The sequence below is a fragment of the Corvus hawaiiensis genome, chromosome 2 (genome assembly GCF_020740725.1).
Source record: "Corvus hawaiiensis isolate bCorHaw1 chromosome 2, bCorHaw1.pri.cur, whole genome shotgun sequence".
NCBI lineage: Eukaryota > Metazoa > Chordata > Aves > Passeriformes > Corvidae > Corvus > Corvus hawaiiensis.
In genome coordinates this window covers 34,895,320-34,917,141 of record NC_063214.1, presented here as the reverse complement: position 1 = coordinate 34,917,141, position 21,822 = coordinate 34,895,320, and the positions used below count along the sequence as shown (strand labels likewise).

General features: G+C 41.4%; 1 protein-coding gene across 5 annotated transcripts in view; it reads left to right on the top strand.

The window, feature by feature from the left end:
• TENM4 (teneurin transmembrane protein 4) overlaps positions 1-21,822 on the top strand; it is a 1,366,951-nt gene that overhangs the window by 1,097,536 nt on the left and 247,593 nt on the right. For 4 of the 5 annotated variants that reach the window (XM_048294397.1, XM_048294400.1, XM_048294398.1 and 1 more), the window contains one exon: positions 7,702-7,911. The exons of the other annotated variant lie outside the window; for it this stretch is intronic. In XM_048294397.1, the coding sequence (XP_048150354.1) occupies positions 7,702-7,911 (210 nt within the window). The remainder of the gene's footprint in view (positions 1-7,701; positions 7,912-21,822) is intronic. 5 annotated transcript variants of the gene reach the window in all.

Genomic DNA, 21,822 nt, shown 5'->3' with positions numbered 1-21,822 from the left:
TTCTTTGCCTTGACCAAGCCTATCAGGAAGAGTTCTGCAAGGCTAGTGTAAACCATTTTGTTAGCACTAAGCTTAGAGAAAGCCATTTCTATAAAGCCTACGGTTTGGTGATCAAATACAGGAAAATGGACCTTTTAGGAGATTTGCATGTAATCATTTGCAGAGAACTTCATACTCTATATTGGGTGTTTGGATCAGATAGAGCATTAGTGTCAGACTGAGAGAGGCCACTTCACGGGCAGCTCATCAGACTGCCTACTGATTACATTATTCTTTTACAAGTTGGGTTTGAGTAAAGCTGCAGAAGCTTTTGTAATGCTGAACCATAATGAGGGGCTTGAATTTGCCTTAAAACTTTAGATGATGTGGATTACTTGCATAAATATTTCACAAGGCATGATATAAATATTCTGTGGTGATTAGGATTATTTATACTGTCTCTATCAGAAGAAAGTCTTTCTTTCTTGATCCTGACTTCTTTGATTTTGAAAAAGATACAAGAAATCTCCCACATACTTGGAAATTACATTACCTGTTTGTGCTTTTAAATAGCAGCACAATTTAAGCCTCGGAGACGGATGTTGTAGAAAATCGTGTAGCTAACTTACACAATCTGTTTCTACTGTTGTGCCTACAAATGAGCAAGCTGAGTATCTGGCTCGGGCAATTGCCCGTGTAATTTTCTGAAAATCTGCCGTATTATTTTCTTCTGTTGGCAAAAAATGATAAGTGCTGCTGTGCTGCTCCAGAGCACCCCAAGCCCTGGAGGGACCGCACTTCGGAAGGGAACAATTTTCTCCCTGCTCCTCTCCATCTTGCTCAATGGATAATTGTTTTCTGCTGTTTTGGGTCAGGTTAGTAACCTCAGGAGCTGGGGAAAGGAGATCTGAGGTCTGCATTGTTTCTTGTCCCTTTCTACCTTCTGCTTCATTTGGGGAATAATTGCGTAAGACCCAAACACTTGCTCCATGATCTGTGCTGGGACAGAGGCAGGTAACAGGTAACAGCTGTGATGCTTTTATATATCCCAGCATTTCATTCCTCACAGAGCTGTTGCCAATCTAGAGGTTTGCCACCCAGAGGAGGGTCTACCCAAGGTCTGCTCTGTACAAACAAGAACGTTTCCAAGCCCCTGCTGACAGTGACTTTTTGACTTCCTCAATAGAAAATGCACTGTCCTGGTAAATGGCTAAAGAAAATCATTGCCTATCTTCACAGCATAGTGGAGGGAAAAAACCACAATTTGGAAGAGTAGCACAAATCACCCACAAGGCAGGTGAAGTCCATGTAACATGTCTTCTTCATACTCCACTTCAGCACAGGTGAATTTATTCATTCCTTTTTAACCTCACATGGCCCTTTTTTCCCCAGTATGCCAGTCTTCATACAGAGCATGTGATTAGTTCCCATTTTCTAGGCACAACTAATCATTTCTTAATTTTAGTGACATGGCAGCTGCCCAGGTTTTTCTTGTTAAGATGATATTCATTTGTCCCCTTTGTTTCATTAATTTTCCCCTCTGGCTTTAAAACTATAAATCAAATACACTAAATTAAATTAAGTAAAATAAACATAAGTGCAGGTGGAAATTCAGGAAATATAAATAACTAAGACTACTTTTCCAAGACTGCTTTTTTAATCAATTCTAAACACAAGATATATATTGCCTGTTGAACTAAGAATGTTGTGACCACCTATTGTTAAAGAGCAGCAATAAATCTGCACAACAATTCCTTATTCCTATGATTCACTGACACATTTTGCCAGACAGATAGTTCAGCTGGCTTTTTTTCCAGAGGTGTATTATGCTGTCCACTGGAAAGGCGTGATATGCTGCCATGAGAAAAGGCATGAATGCTATTTGTCCCTTAGGAAAATTCTTTCTTTCTCCATCTCTGAAGGAGTGAGGCTCAGGATGCTAAACCAGACTTCTGGAATGTGATAATCAGGGCTTCATATACACTCCCCTTCACCTTGAAAAGCAAACTGGCAGATATTCTCCCACTTCCCTCCTCAATCCAGCAGGATCTCTGATGCCCTGAAATACCAGTGGAGCAAATCACTGCCTTTTATATTCTGCAGGGAACCGAGCACTGCTGTGCAAGCAGGGCGCCATCCTTTCCACTTCATCCCATGTGTCAGCAACCCGGGGATGTCCTGGTGTCCACCCTGCTCGCCACTTTGCATAGGATAGCTCTCACACAGGATCTCAGCCCTGCAGGACTGCTTCATGCTGGTGGGGTTTTAATCAATCAGATATGCTATGAGATGAAACTGCCTGAGTTTTAGACTAAATTATTAATTTATTTCTGCTATCAGACAGAGGTACCTAAGGGTTATTTAGGCAGGTCATGTTTTTCTCCAGCACAAGATTAGCTACAAATTAATACTGATCAATAAGATTTCATGTCAGTGTCTGTACAAGTCACTCAAAACTCCTGTGTAAAGTGAGGGGAAGACGTAAAAAGAAGTTAATCTGTTTACACTCTCTTTCCTTTGACAGGATAATAAACCCAGCCAGCACACTACAGAATACACTCTGCTATCATTTACACAGCCTTCCTGTGAACCCACAAAGCAAAGCCTCGTTTTAAAGGCCAGAGCTGTACCATGATGTCTTTTGTTTGCCGTGGTGCTTAACATCATTGGTGCACCAGTTCTAACCTTGGTTAGAGACTTTCCTATTTTAAGGTGGTACAAAGGCATTGTCAGTGATAGGACTTAATGCAAAGAACTACTGCAGTTGTTGTACTGAGGTAATTGCAATCACAGTACTTCTGCCCACACCTGTTGTTCCTTTATGGTGAGAATTCTGCTAATTTAAAGTATTTTGAGTGTGACAAACAGCCTTTTAGACTGTTTCAGTGGCTAGAAATATGATGTGCAGGTACAGGAAATGACAGAATTTTGAATCAAATTATTACACATCTCTGTGCCTCAGTTTCCTTATCTGTCAGAAGCGTAAGTCTGCTCCCCAGAATGGTTTGGGCTATAAGGGACATGAGAGATCATCGAGTTCCACACCCCCTGCCCTGGGTAGGGACACCTTCCAGTAGAACAGGTTGCTCAACCCTCTGTCCAGCCTGGCCTCGAACACTTCTGAGGATGGAGCATTCGGAGCTTCTCTGGACAGCCTGTGCCAGTGCCTCACCACTCTCACAGGGAAAAATTTCTTCCTAGCATCTAATCTAAATCTCTCCTCTTTTAGTTTAAGAGTCTTCCCTCTTGTCCTATCACTATCAGCCTGTGTAAAAAGTCGCTCTCTCTCTTTTTTACAAATTTCCTTTAAGTACTGGAAGGCTGCTGGAAGATCTCCCCAGAGTCTTCTTTTCTCCCTGCCTAACAACTCCGACTCTCTCAGCCTGTCTTCACAGAAGAAGCGTTCCAGCCCTCTGACCATTGTATCTGCCAATCTGGTAACAGATCCCAACAGATCTGATAACAGTATTTCAAAGTTTACATACCCAATGCTTGTAAAGCCCTTAAAGGTTCTTGGATGAAGCTTGATAGAAGAAGTTACTAGGTGAAAAAAGCTGATACTACTTATTTATTGATAACAGATAATACCATTCTGTGTATATTGAACACTATTAAATCCTGTTGCCTTGTCATTTCAGCTCTGTGAGAAGTCAGCCTTTGTATATATCCACTCTTTTTCACCTCTTTTGGGACAAATTATAAACATATGAGTATAATCCAGTGAATATAGTCCATGAAACAATTTACTGACCTTCTTTAGAAGTATCTCTGTGAATGTTCTGTTTTTCTGGCAGCCCTTCTATTCACACTAGCATGAATATACCCGTTTTAAATCAGCTCTTGATCTCTGAATGCCAAATCCTGTGAGAGATAAAGTAATTCTGAAATATTACAGCCAAATGTGCAGCATAAAATGAAGGCATGTTTATTGTTTGTCTTACTTTCCCCTAACTATTTAGTCTCTGCTCTGCTTGTCTCTTCCCTAAATATAATATGCCTGAATACTGGTTAAGTTGGGAAACAGATTCTTTGAACTAACTTATTTCCAAAGTTTGTGTTTCCTAAGTACTTTCATAAGTCTACCGGAGACTGCAACATATCTTCCCCTGATTCTTTTTTTTTAAATTTTAATCTGAAATACTGGCACATAGATAAAATAGAAGGTTCTGTTCTGTTTTCCTCTGAATATGTGCAAGAATCACATCATTCATACAGAGACATTCAACGACTATTATTCCTGCCTCAAGTCCAAAGAACATAATTTTGACTGTTCACTGCAAGTGGATATATAAGATTGTTACAAATTGATGCCAAGGGGCCCATACTTGGAATCAGTTTTGTTTTTCTTTAAGTTCCAAATTGCAAGAGTGTGCATAATGAATGTGTTATCTGGTCCTTCTGTTTTGTATTTTTGAAGGAGAAACAGCACATACTGCAAAGTAAATTGTCCTACTTGTTCAGGTTCCATGGCAACCCAGTATTGCTGCAAATTCATTTTGCTCTAATCAATTAGAAATTTTGCTCTGGCAGCTGGAATGAAAGTTTACAGGCCAAATCCTGCTTGTTTTACTTGGACCTGCAGTTGCAGTAAATTCAGTGAGATACTTGTCTGAGAAGGAAACAAACTTGTAGCTTTCGTCTCTCTCTTAGTTTAATTTTTCTGAAAAGGTCAGATTTAATTCTTGGTTTTCTGTCCAAGCAAGAAAAAAAAGAGGCAATTCTCTTAAAGGATCCACAGTTTAACACACAGTTGCCTTACAGCCTTGTTGACTTGTTAAAAAGGAAAGTATTGCTTTGCTTCCCATGCATTTTAATTGGATGTTGTCAGCAGAGCTGCCTAGTGCACACCTTCCATCCAGCAGCTGGCAAAATATCCTGTTGAATCCACCCTGTCATTCCTGCCCAAAAGGCAATTTTCCAGGGAGCATGGTGGTATGTGCCTGTGCCCTTCATAGCAGCACAGCCCTCAGTAACATGGTTAATATGCACAATTCCTAGGGAGTCTTCCCTTGTAAAGGTCAGCTCATGCACTGCTGGAAGTGCACGTAATGACCGTGAAAGCCCACGGGATCTTCTCATGTGCGCTCTGCAATGGTGGAGTTGATTAAAACCCACAGTTGCCATTAAAAAGGTTTTGGTTATATTTTTATTTACATTTTTTTCTTTTATCCTTGCCAAAACTGCAATACTGGGAGACGGGGAAAGCTCCTACCAAAAAAAACCCCAACAACTTGCAACCATGTGGAAATGGCAGAAGCTTTCTGATGTGGACTGACAAAAGCACTGACATTTTGCTTTTAGGGTTACAATTCCAAATTCAGCTCGTTCTGCTCCTGCTCTTTATGTCCAGACTACAGAATTCATGTATAGTTATGCCAAGCGTGCTGTCGGAGCAAAACACAGGAAGAGCTTTGGGGCTCTGCTGTAATTTACCATACATTTTTTGGTTTTTGGCTAGTCACACCATTAAGCTCCTTTTTATGCATTTTCACTGGTGTTTGTGTAAATGAATGAAAGGCTTGAAATAATTTTTTAATCTAGATTGTCTTTCTCAATGGCTGGAAAAATGTGTCCTCTCCTTTCAAAGTACATTGGAAAACTGTAGGGGTGTATAGGGAGACATTGACTTAACACTTCTTTTCCATTGCAGTCATCATCACACTAGAATACAGCATCTGACTACATGGGATTAGAAATACATGTCAGCCTGTTTTGTAATAAAAGCATAGCAAATCGAAGTCCTGATTTAAACTTTGTTACATGTCAGGGCTCATCAAATCTCTATTGCCACAAAGAAGATGATGCAGAGTAGACTTTGCTTCTCCAAAAGCAGATCAGAATTAGAGCTGAATCTGTTTTCATGTCAGGGACTGTGACAAGGAAAGCAGTGCTCATCCACTTGCACATGCTCCTTTTTCTTCCTGTCTCTCTCCAGCTCCTACCAGTACTTAGCACAATGGGAAGGTTACAGCCTTGGCATCATAAAAAGGGTCAGGGAGTGTGAAGTGGGCTTCCTTATAAGCTGCATTCCTAAAGGAGGAACTTCTCTGTCTGGAGGGTTGTCAGAAAGAAGGAGACCCAGACAACTCCACTGCTGATCATAACAAAACACACAGGGCTCCCAGTTTCGGCTCTCAGTCTGCGTGCTGCACAGGCGGCTGTTCACACGACGGAGTGCAGGCTCTCAACCAATGCTGGCTTTTCTCCTTCAGGTGACAGGTGTCTCTGAGCACAGGTACAGTCCTGTATTCTCCTTGGATCCCAGGGTTTGCTTCTGATGCCACAATTTCTTCTCTGTTTGTAATTAGCAATTTATATGACTGGCATATGCCAAGGAGGAGACATCCAAGAGTTCATGATGAGAAAAACTGATGACCAAGGTGGAAGGAAACATAGCAGAACCAGCTTGGGGGGGATTTAAATGTTAAACCCACTTTATTGTTTTGGGTATGTGTCCTTTTCTAAGTGTTTATGTTGTGTTTAGTAAGAAATATCGTACACCTATGTTGTGAGGTATGCTATGTTCAAAATGTGGTTTTTTAGAAACAGATGATTTGTTAAGTTTGCTGGTTTTCTTGTGCTGACTGTTCTTTTATTTTGATGGATTTTGCATGATAAAATTTCAGTATTTGGGAAAATGTGGGAGATTAATCATTATGACTTTCAGATCAAATGTAGCAAGGGGAAAAGCTCATGTTTAAATGCATTGTCCTGTATTATATGTCTGTGTTCATATTCCCCCTGTTTTTATTGATGTACTGCACATATCTGACCTCCACATTTGCCTGATAGTTTTTTCACCAGTCTGAGGCTTCTGACTTCCAGTTTTGTTTAAAAATCTGATTGGAATAAGACCCTGATAACCATTAACTGCTTACAGTGTGGTTTTCCAATTGAATCTACTTAACCTACACGTACCTGATTTCAATTTCCTTGCCATCAGTAGAAGCTCTTCCTCAGTCAGGCACAGCTCTATGTAAAATATAATCTTAGAACCCGATTTGACATGTTTTTCATCATTTAATCAACGAAATGACGCTGGTCTGAGCTGTGCTTCTGCCCTATATCAGTGCGGTGGTTTGCTGAGGTGCTTCTGCCCCACATAGAGGTACCCAGACCTCTCCTCTACCTCTTGCTTGCATGGTGGAGGTCTTGCGCTGTTTGCTTTATAAACTAGAGGGAAGGGAATTGTTAAACCAGTCCCCAAAAGGACTTTACACTTTTCACATGGAATCTGAAATAATTCACCTCACAATACGTCGAGCAAAGCTTTCTCTTAGTAAGACGCAGCGCAGCCGCATCAATAAGAACGATTCATTGACAGTGAGCGCCCATGTGGCACAAAGCGCACCTCGCACCAGGAGCTCTTGCCGATGTCAACATCTTAAAAAAAACCAAACCAAAACAAAAAACCCAACAAAAAAAACTGACGGAGGCGAGTTTTAAAGGATGGATATGAGGTGGGTAGGAGTTTTAAAGGACAGCAACAGCCCCAGGGGCAGCAGGTAACGGGGTCAGATACGTGCAGTCGGCCGCCCCTCAGGCAGGGCTGCCCCGCAGGGGCAGGCGGTGGGGTGGGGGGGGCGGCCTTCCCTCGTTTCCCGGCTCGACTTTTATTGTCTCTCTGTCCGTGTTTTGCCGTGGGTTTTTTGTTCATTTTATTTCTTTCTGTGTTTTTTCCCCCCTCCCTTCTCTGTGTGTGTGTGTGTCTGTGGCCCGCAGGTCCCCCCCTGCCCTGTTCGTCCGCCTCCTCCACCCCCCGCTCGCAGTCCCCCTCCCCTCTCCCCTCGCCGCCGGCCAATGAGGGCCCGGGGCGGTCGCTGGGCGACGGCGCGGCCCGGGCGGCCGCGGGCTCGGACTCTGAGGAAGAGTTTGCCCCTCAGTCATTCTTAGTTCAAAGTGGCTCTGGAAACCTGTGTGTCGCCGCCAACGGTGAGTGACTCTCTCGCGCTCTCTTTCTCTCTCTCTCTCTCTCTCTGTGCCTACTTTTTCATGCCCTTCTTGACAGCTGTGCGCGGGGATGTAGGTTGGTTGGGGGAGCGGGTGTGCTCGTTGGATTGGTTTGGGGGGTTTTATATAAAAAGTAAAAAATCGCCCGGCAAAGGTTGGAAGATGGAGCGTCGGGCAGGTCCGCGCTGGGTGCCGTGCGCGCTGCTGTGCGGGACCCCATGTGGGACCCGGGCAGCGCTCGCAAACTTGGCGTGAGTTGAAGGCTGGAGCCCGCTCCCTTTTGCGGCGGTGGAATTTCGGGGGAGGTTGGCTTTTTTTATTTCATTAACTCCCGGCTGAAAGACTGGACAAAGTGCCTTCCCCTTCTATGTGAGGGCGGCAAGGTGCAGCCTGAGGGCTGGCGGGGTCGGAACCTGTCAGGAACCTGTCACCCAAGGGCAATGACGAAAACGCAGAGTTCCTTTGATAGTTGTGACAATGGCATCAGCACCATCTCAGAGGAGGGTGTCTGTGTCCAGTCTCCCTCCGAGGCGCTGAGAGATGCCCTCAGGGTAAGTATTTGAGGAGCAGCAGCGCAGCCACATCCTATCGGGATGCTCTGAGATTCCCCGATGGGTTGCTGAGGGTGCTCAGCACCGCCGGATGATCCGTGATGCTTAAGCAAATTACAAGGAGAGGAATGAAATTCACAGCTCTCTGCTGCAAAGACAGTGACTCATAAATGGAGAGGTAACGCTCATTGGCAAAGAAATGTGAAATTTCATCAAGGGTAGTGTAACCTGACGAAGTGCAGATTACAGCAGTGGAATAGCAGTGGCCACTCAGGCCGCTGCCATCCAGCTTGAGTGATAATTGCTCACAGGTCTGATTTATGATGAAGGAGAAGGCATTCAAAGATATCTTGAAAGAGAGAAAGAAAGGTGAGAGAGAGGTTTACTGCAGCTGGCAACAGCTTAACTGCATTTATGTTAAGCTTCTAAGAAGGTTTCCTAGTATGCTGTTATCTTCAAGTAAGTAGAGAAAGTTTGACATTTAATTTGTCCGCCCTCCCCCTTTCCCAGCTTCTCTCTTCTTTTGTTGCATTTGTTATGGTAAAAACAAACTTTCCCTTCAAGGTTTTTCAAAGGAGAAGGTTATCTCCTCTGAATTGTCATCCTAAGGAGAGTAGGGGGAAATAGTGTTGTATTCATTTAGGAAACTGATTAAAATTCATATCCTCTGTTCTGCTTCCCTCTTCCCCTCCTACCCTATAACACACACACACACACACACACACACACCTGACTGCTTGCAGTCACAGAACATGGAAATCTGAAATAAAGTCAATGACCCTCTTGTTGGAAATAAAACCAAACTCACACTCCACCTCATGTTTTCCACATCTTAATGTATATGTATGTACTTTGTCTTTGCTCATTTAGGAAATACATATGTACACGTACATGCACACCCTCCAGGTAAAAAGAGGGAAGAAAGAGTAAGCAAGATTAAAGACCTTAATCTCTTCTTTTACTAATTAGCTGAAAAACAAAAAAAAAAGCCTTGTTCAGAGTCCACACAGTGGGTTGACCACATTATTGTATTATCAATGTGCTGGTGAGTTAGACTTCAGGCTTTTCAGCTGCCTGCTTATTTAGCCTCTTTTTTTTTTTTCTCAGTGCTTTTTGCATTGGCTTGTAGACATACTCCATTCCCTGAGGCCTTCTTTGTGTGCAGGATTCAGTAGGTTGGTAATAAATATGTCCCACACAAAGGCAGGGCGTCTGGGGTCTCATTTGCCTGCTTATTCTAGTTGTTCAGTAATCAGAAGTGCAGGTAATGCCAGGACACTGGTGACCTGCTAGGATCAGCTCAGCATCACTCTGCTACCAAGAGGAAAACAAAGGTGACTTATTTTGCTACCTATCAACCCATAATCTGAAAGTTCACATGAATAAGAAGCACAGACCATAGAAGCCCATCATATCTAAAACCCAGAGACTCTTCTGACCTCTGTAAATGGATTTAATTGCTTTAGTTCTTTAACGTTCTGTTTCTATGAGGCTTAGTCAGCTTAAACTTTAAATGACAAAGGCAGGTCTTTATGTTCCTTAAATGGTGAAAATTAGTAAAAGCTTATTTTGGTTAGGACTAAGTTTAATACAGTTAGAGCACTCATTCTCGGAGAATAGTAGCTGTCTCAACAGCAGGACAGCCTGAGAATGCTGTCCAAAGGATTTGTGTTGCACTTTTTAATTGATTGTGGCTAGGTTTTCCTACCACAGCTGTGTAAACTCAGCCTTAGAGAAGCCCATCCAAAGTAAGTAACACCCAGGGAGCAGCACCACTGTTACAAATCCCCATGTAAATTGCAAATATAATGCACATGGAACTTAAGAAACATGCTACTTTTTGAAGATACGGTAGGCTATTCTTTATCTAAGTTCCTTTCATTCCAGAAAGGTAATATTGTCTGCAATACTATTTTTACAGTTCCAGAAAAATGTCCAATTAAATTCTCAAATGCATGCTGAAACCAACTAATATATATACAAATACGTGGGCATCTTTTAGGGCTTTTAGTTTTATGTTAGATGCATTACAAGCCATTGTTTGATTTTCTTTATTTCTAAGTAATTTAGAACATTGAAAGCCCCAGTTTTTATTTTACCTATAATATCAGCAGGTACATAATTGTAAGGAAAAAGAGACTTTTCAGACTTGGACCTTTTAATTTTTCTTTTTATGTATGTCAAGTCCAGAAGGCTTTTTACTTTACCTAAAATTACCCAAAGTAACTAAGGTGTGAATGTCTCCATTTCATAGAATCCTAGAATGCTTTGGATTGGAAGGGACTTTAATCATCACCTTGTTCCAACCCCCACCTATGGGCAGGGACCCCTTCCACTAGAACAGCTTGCTCAGAGCCTCATCCAACCTGGCCTTGAACACTTCCAGGGATGGGGCAGCCACAGCTTCTCTGGGCAACCTGTTTCAGTACTTCATCACTCTCATAAGTAATTCCTTCCTTGTATGAAATTTAAATCTCTCCTCTTTTAGTTAAAAACCATTACCCCTTGTCGTATCAGTACAAGCCCTTGTAAGAAGTCTCTCCATCTTCCTTATAATCCTCCTTTAAGCATTGAAAGGTCACATGCCTTCCCTTCTGCAGACTAAACAGCCCTGTCTCTCTAAAACATCTCAGGATGTTTCTGTTCAGAAACCTTAAGATTTCCTGATTTGAGAATTTCAGCACTATTTGAAAAGTAGGCTGACTTGGGGTATCTTGGTAGACATTAAGAAACACTAATTAGTTTTTCAGGTTTCTTATGTATACTGGTGTGTAGGTATATATGTATAGGACTCAGGAGCAGCAGAACTGTCTGAAGGCATCCAGTCTTTAATCTGGTTGTTTTAAGAAACTAACAGCTGCTGTGCTGGATCAGAACATGCAGTCCCTGACAAGGGTATGGGAGAAGAAGCGTGAGCAAGTGGGACTGTAGGGAGAATATTGGCCAGCTGGGAGAGGTTGAGCACTAGCCAAGGGGGGGCTGTAGGTGTGTGTGCTTAGCTTGTCAGTGGCAGCTCTCTTCCATTTGAACCAGCAAATGACATGAGAAATGCATTAAAAAAAACTGGGTGTCTTTAGGGAATGGTGTTCAGGAGGAGCACATCAGGCTGACCATTGCTGCCCACTTCCCTCAACATCCACAGCCGTGGCACTGGGGACATTAGCAGGTACGTCTCCGCCCAACACAGGGCTGATGTAGGGAAATGGCTGTTGTACAGAGTGACAAAGAACAGATTTGGAAAGATATATGAAATCTGTGGAAAGCTGACATCAAAATTCCTTTGAGAGCACTGACTGTGTTGCCTCATAGTCAAAGCTGAAATATGTGACTTCTTCCAACTCTTCCATCAGTGAGTAGGCATTCCATGTGCAGTGTGCTTTTGTCATTTTGTGGGGTCTGGTGTGTTTCTCAAAGCTGATTGTATCAAGCAGACAGGAAGGCTATATGTAGTCACTTGAAACAGCCTTTGCACATGGGAGCCACAAAATCCCAAATCCCCTCTGGTCTGAAGCATTTTAGTATTCTCAAACACAATTTCTGAGACCACGGCATGGATTTCATTTAATTCTAACAGAAGTAAGGCAATACCAGAAAATTGTAAGAATATCTAAAACTGACTCTCTAGTCCTAGAAATTACTTTACTTTGGTGACACTGGAGGTAACATCTACTAAAATCTCTTTAGGAAGCATCTAATACACTTCGGAGTCATATCACCCACTTCTGAATATATGTACCCCAGTTTCTTGTTTTCTCCCTCAGATACATCCCTATTACAAAAACTCGTTGCTCACCGCTGCTCAACCAGTTTTGCACCTTTTCTACCACTAAGGGCATTTTTCACAGAAGGAGCAGCAGTGGAGGGTCATATTCCCAGTCACCCAATGTGACATTGCTGCTGGAGAGAGAGGGAGAGGGGGAAGGCAGGCATGATTCGCAATGTTATTACACTTTGAATTCTAAGAGGAGGGTTAAAAGTTGTGTAAAGCATGGAGGATGCAGCCCTTACCTCGGCACAGGTTGCATTGGCAGTGGACAAGGAGGAAAATCCATTTACATACATAAATACTCTGAGGTCAGATCCTGGGAGATGATTTCTTTATGATCCGTGATTTCAGTGGAAAATAGATCACATCAGGATCCGTTTGCCCCCAGTAGCCACACCATGCTGCTTCCACATACTGGGATCTACATGAATGAGTTGCTTGACCAACAAAATCCATGGTCGCAGAGTTAATCAAGATTCTTGTACTGCTTGTGCCACTTTTTCTTGTTTGGAGTGCTGGACAATTTGAAGCAGTAAGTTCCCCTAAGGTCTTCATTTTCCTTTCTAACTGAATTGGACCAATCTAGACCTGATTTATAACCTATTTTCTCTTAAGGTTTTTTTTTTTTTTAAACCTTTAAAAAGCAGCCTTGAACTGTTAAAGACAATCACTGTTTGTAATTTACCTCCCCTTCCTATCGTTCAGTAAGAGCTTTCCAGTTTTTTATTCAATGATTTGGCCCAAATTTATGAAGAAAAATCCTTCATGAAAAGGCTGCTGAGGACTCCTATAGCCTTATCTGGTTTTTGTCAAATAGTTTAATTTTATATAAATGGTACATTTCTGGCAATTTACAGTGAGTAACTGACCAGATTATCTGCCACTGCTGCTGCTCTGGCTGGATCTCCTCAGGATCTAGAAAGAAGTCATCTTCTAGCAACACAGGGCACTTTCTCCGGAACGTTTAATGTCTGTGCGTGCTCAGTGTTTATTTCTTTTGTATCCTTGATGTGGTTGGTGCTGCAGAGTCTGCCATGCAGCGACTGGTGTTTCAGACTCATTCAGCAGCCCAGTGTGACCAGCTGAAAGGCTGAATGTAGGTAGCATCAGCCCGCTTTGCATCAGGCAGCTCTCCTCTGATCCACAGGTCTAAATTCAGACACAGGAGTTGTCCTGTAGGAGTCCTGCTCAAGCACAGGGTTAGGTGTTTACAGCACCATGATGGAAAGTACAGTGAGATCAAACTGCAGCAGGGAGGACAAAAGGCACTGAATATGAAAGGATTTTGAAGAAGGAATAGTATCATGTCAGGCGTCTTAGAAGTGGAGAATTTTCAGGAATCTGACTGAGGAGAGCAAAGGAACCTTTGATAGTGTGATCTGAGTAACTGATATTTTTTCATCTGAAACTAACAATAAATTCCAATTAATTTCAATTTTCTTTTATGGAAGGCTTTCGTTTTTCTGTCCAAAAAAGCTTGTGAACAGAGGGTCTGTTCTCTTGCTGTGTTTTGTCTTTGCATAGTGCTTTCTATTGCTTCTTTTTTACTACTCAAGCAAGTGTGTTAAGTAAGAATGGCAATTAATCTCTGCATCCTTTATCAGAGATTTGCAGAGTCCATTAGCAGTCAGTGTTACTCATAATGGTAATTCATAATTACAAAAGGGAAACAGGAATTGGAAGATACAGCAAATCAATTTCCAAGTGTCTTTTAAAAAGTTTAAAATATTCTTTCTGTTATTGCATTTCCTATTAAAACTTTTTTAACATCATCCTCCCTCCTCCTCTCCCCCCCACACTACAGAAATTTACTAAAAAACATCCTAAGGAGAGGAAAGGTTTAAAAGATGTTCGTTTAGCAATACTTTAAAAAATATTCCTTAGTAAAAGAATAATTTTTTAGAGCAGGACTGATGATTACGTGAGGTGCTTTGAAAAAAGCATTTTGAAAACCAGTTTCACATAATTTTTCAATGGATTTAGCTTCTAATTTGGGAATGTGCTTAGAATTCAGCCTGAGAAACTGAAACCTAAATTTCTCTCTTTTAATTTTAGCCAGTAAACTAAACAAGAAATGTATTAACCATAAGCTTTCAGTTTAGATAGAGACATTTCAAGCCACCAGGGTTTGAGTCATCCTGAGGAGATTTCTCTTTTTCCGCTCGTTGTGGATAGAGCTGTGTCTAATGGTGGGTCCACAGAAGCCTGAGAAGTTAGTGGGGAGATGGCCATTTTGGCTTGATTTTCACAGCTGACATCTACTGGAACTCACTGAAACTTCCAAAAATTCACTGATGTATTTGCAAATTTGTCCTCACATCATTTGTCTGAATTTATCTCTGATGTAAAGATGACAACAAGGTTCAGGTTTTGAGTTTCCAAGCATCAGCCATTGCCTCTTAGACCCTGAAGATCAAGTAAGAAGCTGTAAACTGGTGGCTGTGAGGAGGATCAGATCATGAATTATTCCTGTTCTTATTCACTGAGCAGTGGAGCCGTCCTGTTGAGTTTTTGTTCCTCCTATTTCACTCTTCCTTCTAGGAGGAAAGATCAGAGAGATTTCAGTGTGCGAGCTGCAGATCTTTCACAGGACATGAGGCTCTAGAAGTGCCCACTTACCTTGCTGTCCCTTAAGCTCTTGCCTCATGAATTCACTTTGCACCCTGAGAATATTTGTTTAACCTGGCAGTTGTTTGGCTTCAGGATGAGCCAAAGGTGAGAAGCAAATCATTTGCTATAGGACTAGATTCTTATCGCTGGTATCGGTGGGAGGCATTTGGATTAGATTCCTAGCATAGCCAGGGTCAAATCCTGACCCAGCTCAAATCCTTTTGGCTCAAGCAGAGGGACATTTGGTCAGGAGAGGATAATATGAATACACAGAGAGGCAGGTCAGGGGCTTTTGCAAGGTTTTTTTGCAAGGAGTAAATATCTCAGAAAGAATGAAGCAAAGTTATGATTGTCACATTCAGTGAAGGGCAGCAATGAAACAAGTCACCTTTCCAGGCCAGGGAACACACTGAATCAGTTAAAGCAGATTTATAGCTTTTTTAGCTGTGATAAAACCGTATCAGTGTGTATATGAATTTACATAGGAGTAGGAGGTTTTTTTCTTTCTTTTAATGCAAGCCACATTGGAAAGTGTGCACAAAGGAGCCCCACTCCGAGGAAAGACAACTGGAACAAATTATATGCATTCAGACTTGTTAAACGGAATTGGCAGCAGAAATATTCCTGGTAACCTGAGCATTACGGCGGCACTGGTATAGTTAAGGTTATGTCAGCATTTCCATTAGAAACCCCTACTTTCAGAGGTTTATATCTGCAGAAAAAATTCACTGTGGGTTGAAACTTGACAAGCTGTGCAAGGTCTCATCTGAGATGGATTTTTTTTTACCTTTTTGCAAAATCGGGGAGAAAAAACTGTTTGAAGAGTCAAGCTACCAGAGCACAAACAAAAATAGCAGCATTCTGGCTTTGATCCTTTTGGATGTTATAAAACCCTCTTTCTTTCTTTATAGTGTAACTATCAAATGTACAACAAAATCTTGCTCTGAAGAAGGAATTAATCATTACACTATTAAAGGAAATGAAACATTAATTTATGGCCCATTAGATGCTTTTTCACTGCAGGACTGCCAGTGTTTTGCTCTACCTCAGGTTATACTGAGAGATTTGTGACTAACATGAAACAAAGCCCCCAAAGCAGTAGATTCTGTGTGGAAAAAAATGCTTTCTGGGCAGCTTTAGAAGAACAAAACATTGAAGGCAGAGCTGTCCAGAGATTGGAGTGAGTGCTCGGAATTCAGCCTTCTGGTTTCTGCCACAGGCTTCTCAGATACAAAACTTAAACCTCAGTTTTCTCAGTTCCAAGTGAGCGATACAGCAAGCCTTAGGATTTGCTATCCTTCTGAACTGTTTCCTTATCTGTATGATATTACTGGAGCTAGCCATGGTTTGTGCTATGGTAAACAAGCAGACAAAAAGGGACACCTGTGCCCCCAAACTTGCAGACATCAGGTTTCAGAGAGTAAGCTAATCTTTTTTCTAAATCTTTTGAGATTTGTGGGTGCACAACATTGAACTTTTTGTTTCTGGATATGTATCGTCTCTGAGCTGAGGCTTGTATGGCTGAGGGTCTGTGTATGTTCTCAGTTCCTGCAGTGCCTTCTACACTTTGAAAAGTCATAGCTGATGTTCATCACAACTTTTTCCATTCACCAGATAAAAGCTGCTGTGGAAGTGCAAGGTATTATAAAATACAGGAAGGAAGTCTGAAGCTCATGTACTCATAGCTGTGTTGTGTTATTACTGTGAAATGGATCTCTCAGTTGGGAATGAGCTCAAACTTTGGGAAGGCTTGTTCCATTAGCTGTTTGCAAGCCATATGTCTCCATTTTTAAATGAGGACCTGGGGGCTTTGAACTTTATTTATAAGCTGAAATATGCTGGTCACTGTGAACAGGTGATTAATTTGTAAGGGAGAAGATGCCAGAAGTCTCACTCTGACCTGTGTGTTCTTTCAAACTAAACATCCAATAACTGCACAGCGTCAGACGATGTGTCCCCCCACTTCCTTCTCCGTCGTTTCTGTGCTTTGCATTATTCACTGTGTTTATTGTAACACACTATTAATCTCAACCACAGCTTTCAAACCATCATGTGACCCCAACAAGTTCTTCAGCTAAAGCAATGATAGCTTTGGGTAATTTGAGTGGAAGCTTTTGAGGTTCTGAGTAGAAGGGAAGGATCAGGTAAAAAAAGGTTTGAGGCAGTAATTCGAAGGAAAGTGTTTTCTGTGGATCCAGTGTGATTTTTCTGAAAAATTATATTTGAAATATGACATGAGAGTATCATGCAGCTTCTTGCTCTGTGTGTATGAACCATGGTGTATCCTTTGAAGTTGTTTCCCATGTGCACCTGGGTGCAAAGCAGTAGGGTATTTGTTCAAGGAAGGGCAGTCCTTAACCATGTGTCTTAACAGCAGGACCAAGCCCTTAGTGCCCATGCTTGGCAGTGAAGCTGATGTGACGAGCAGTTATGGCACAGAAGAAACCTTTGATATGAAGAGCTTTATATGAAAGACTGTCACAGTTCTGTAAGAGTCAATTGGGTTAAGCCTTTGAGGGCTACAAGCCCCAGTGTGCACACCCCACGTAAAAATTCTTTTTGATGGCAGTTTGGAAAACACCAGAATTTGAAAGGTTAAAAGTTTTGTGGATAGTCAGTAGAAACATGTTTTTAAGTCCTGCTATGTGAATTGAGAAAAAAGCCCCCAAATGAGATGGACTAGCTGGTATAGTGCTTTAAATGCATGATTGGCATTAGCTCAAAATCTACGACTACAAGGTCAGTATTTTGTAGTAAGTAGTGCCTGAAAATGGGAGTCAATTTGGAGTCAGCACCATTCTGTGTGTCAACACCAATCAAAAAACTGGTGACTGGTGACAGTTGGTGACCTTGGCCAAGTGACCTAAATGCTGGTGCTTGACTCTTAAATTAATAAAATGGGGGATAATCATCATTGTTTGCTCCTTAGAAGCTTTGGAGATTTTCAGATTCTTCATTTCAGATTGAAAATGAAAAATACTGTTGTTCCCTGTCCATTCAGCTGATAAATCCACAGTGTCTCAGGGCTTTACTGCTGGCTTTTAACACATGCTCTGTCTCTGGAGGTAAGGGATGGTAATGCTGCAAAGTTTAGGCAGCCTTTTTGTAACACATCTTCACAGTCTGCCCTCACTTTTAACAGGGAAGATTTAATAGATGTTTTTTCTCTTTCCGTGTAATAATTAGGTCTGTTAATGGCAGCCTGGTAGTTTAGGCCTTTTCCATATAAAGCAGAGAAAGTGTAGCAAAAAGACAAAATGGTTCAAATCATAATAAGCTGATAAAATTCAGATGTAGTGTATGTTATTTCTGTTTACAAGAGGTCAGCTAATACTGACATGTCAAAGCAGCGTGAAAATATGCAGCCACTGAAGACAACAATGGTGGGCCAGAAGACCAGTGACTCCATGTTATGTCATAGTATCAGAGAATCATTAAGGCTGGAAAAGACTCTAAGGTCACTGAGTCCAACCATTAACCCAGAACCATCATGTTCTCCACTAAACCATGTCCCCAGGTACCACATGCAGGTACCTTCTGAACACTTCCAGGGATGGTGATGCCAGAAAATCTCTGCCAAATGGCAGAGACCTCATATCTTAATCTACTGCTTTCTACCACTAAAACACAAGTGCATTTGGAAGACATTTGCTAACTGAATGATGGTTGATGGCATTTCTCCCCAGCTCACATGCCATTTAAATTTCTAAAACAAGCAAAGCTACTGAAACCCAAATCTTGCCTCTTTTGCTCATCAAGGATCTCAAACACCAAGTAGCCTTATTAGTAAGAGTGCTCAAAATAAGAAGGCTGGACTGGCCCTCACTAATTACTTCCTAATTGTTCCTATTCTTTCACATTTTAGGACATCAGCATTACTCAGAAATTAACCCTACAAAATATAGCAAGTGTGTTTGAGATGCCTTTCAGGGTAACCTAAAAATTGCTGCTTTAACCTCTTGTCTTTCTTACTTTTCATAACCGACAATGTCCTAGCAAGGCAGTAAATTTATAGAAATCATAAAATACCTGGAGTTGGAAGGGATTCATACCTGCAGGTCGTGAAATATATTGGTCCTTTCTGGAGGATCTGAGTCTTTTTCTGTTGTGTTCAATTTCTCTAGGTTTTCGGGGTATTTCTAGGTGTCCTGCCAATTTAGTCTCTTAATCATGGTGTCTTTCATTTTCTTTCAGTCTAAATAAGACCCCTATTGTAGAGATAAAAACTGGCTTCTCAGAATTATTGAGGTTAAGCAGGTTATAATTTCAGCATTTTGGACACCTCAGGATATTAGGTGTTTGGTAAGTACCAATGTGCTGCAAATAGGAAAAAGCGTTGTGAAACTGTAAGTGGCCATATTTCTTTCAGCATTTGGGAGGGAAGGGGTGTTGTGATGGCCAGGCCAGTAAGATGAGAGCCTGTGTCATCGTATGCACTATTCAAAATCAGCCAGCCATGACAGCTCAGGAATTGGACTCTAGGTTCTCCCATGAGGGGAGAATTGAGCTTTGTGACCTGCTTCAGAAAAATTAAAGTAGCGACACATGGCTCATTAGCATGACAGCTCTGGGAGTGGGCATGGGGTGTAATAAAGTGCTGCAGGACCTTGGAGTGCTCCGGCAGGAAAGCTGGCAAGTGTAAAATCGATGCTTTTGATACATTAGGTGGTAATGGAAGAAGCACAGCACAGAAGTGGTATGATCGGATGATTTAGTTAGAGCCATAAATCTAGTGGCAGTATCGTGGCAACGTGATAGGACACAGCATTTCATAAGGAGCACAGCATAAAGATTCATGCATTAGTCAAGTCTGGCGTTGAAGCACGTGGGTGGGAGTTGCATTACTGATGTAAATGACACATTACTGATGTAAATGACAGAGTGGTTCGTCCTTGCAAAGGCACTGAGTAAAACAAGGGCACTTTGTAGTAAATGAGCACTTTAGACAGAGGTGCCAATATTTGCATTCTGTATGGATATTTCTGGTGTAAAATTATTCTGGTGAAATAGAAATCAGCATGGATTACTCCAGGTTAAAACTAACACTTTCACACTGGCCCCTTTCTTGCCTTACCCTGGCCGGCCAAGTATGGAGATTTTGTAAAAATTCTCCAGGGTCACATTTTAGCAGTAAAACTACTGCTACTTGGTGATTGCTTGTGCTATGTTTTAATGTAAATCGTCTCTTTTCCTTGCTACTCAGTTTGCATAAATCCTGCCCAAATCACCTTAAACAGCTTCTCTCCCTGAACTGAATGGCTACATGAAACTATCACAAGGATCTACATTTTACCTCAATTTAGGTATCTTGTTTTAAAATCAGTCTTCCTCTTAAATTACCATCATTTTTGCTGCTCCTCTTAGTATTGCAGTCGGGTTTTCTACACCTCTCTAATAGTGAGAGACAGCTGAGCTTGGTCTAGGTTCACATACACAGTGAGTAACCAAAGACAGATCAGGTAAAACGAGAAAGGAGTGACATGGCTTCCTGCCATTAACGTATGCTCGATTAGGAAAAATATCATTAGGACTAGTACAGAGGATAGCATGTCAGAGGAGATAAAACAGATTCGAGGGGTTTTGTAGCATGAATTACAGGAACCCTTACTGTTGCTGCCTGTAACTTTTCTGATACACCAATGAAACTTGAAACAAGAGGTCGTCTCAAAGGGTAATAGCTTCCAGCCAAAATGTGCTTCAGTCTACCAGACCACCCATCCTTTCTTTATCAATGAGGTCAAAATAATAGCAGTACTTGACACTTTTACACAGATGGGTAAAATCTATTGTGTCACCAGTAGATATTTCCAGAAACCTAACCCATGTAACTATATATTGTACCTTTCCCATGTATATCTCTAAACAATTAGGAAACAGTAGGTCTCCTGGTACCTCTTGGAATCAGATAAGCGTGATTATCTCCATTTTACAGAGGTCACAACTCACTAACCCGAGATCACCCAGGCATTCTGCAGTACCACCACGGTACCCTTACTCTCCCATTTCTTTAACAACCAGTACACAATGTGTTCTCCCCAAAGCTACACAGAGACACCTAACACAATTGGAATGAAAACTAAAGGATTTTTAATTTTAAGGTGCCTTTAGAAATTCCACCACTATGTTTAAGTCTCAGTGTTCAGTAACATAAATTTCTGAACAGAGAATTTAGGCTTCTGCTGAATATTGTGGTAGCTTCAATTTAAAACAGTTTGCTTTGTCTTCCATTTCTTTTCCGTAAAAACTCTTGAGGGGTTTATATCAGTGTCAGTTCATGCCAGAAGTTCCTCCAATCCATGCTGGGATAAAACACAAACACTTCTCCTCTGACTGAAGTGTGGGTTGGTTGCTGTCACGTGGAAAGCTGACTAAAGCCCTTTAATTTATGAAATGCTACATAGTCCTCAAGAGATTGCCTAAATATTTTACTGCATGTCACTTTCTGTTGGAAACCAGAACCCATATTTGCTGTGCCATCCTTTAAGTAGAACTTCTTCAAATTACTTCTGCTTCTAAATGGGAGTTTGTATGTGCTTTTATCTGAGAACTTCAGGCATGTCTCAGGACTCCTGCATCTTTTTCACTACTTGTCTCCATCTTGCCTTAGCATAATATTTATGTGCAGAATTTAGAGGTGATCTTGAAGCTTTAATTTATTTCTTTTTCCAAATTGTTCTTTGCAGTGAAAAGAAGTAATATTTAAGATTCTTTCAAAGAATGTGGGTAACTTTTGTCTGCTGAGATGCTGAGAGAGTAGGATGTAGCATGGTAGCATGCTACAATGATTGATAAATTATTGTGTACAAGAGGTAATGATAATGTTTGAAGTTTTAAAAAATAATTTCCTTGGAAGGGTTTCAGCACAGTAGCCATGGAAAACTTACTTCATATAAACCAAGAAACAGAAGGAAAGAGAAAGGCTCTTTAGAGATTGGCGTAAGTGACTTGCATGGCAGAAGGATAATC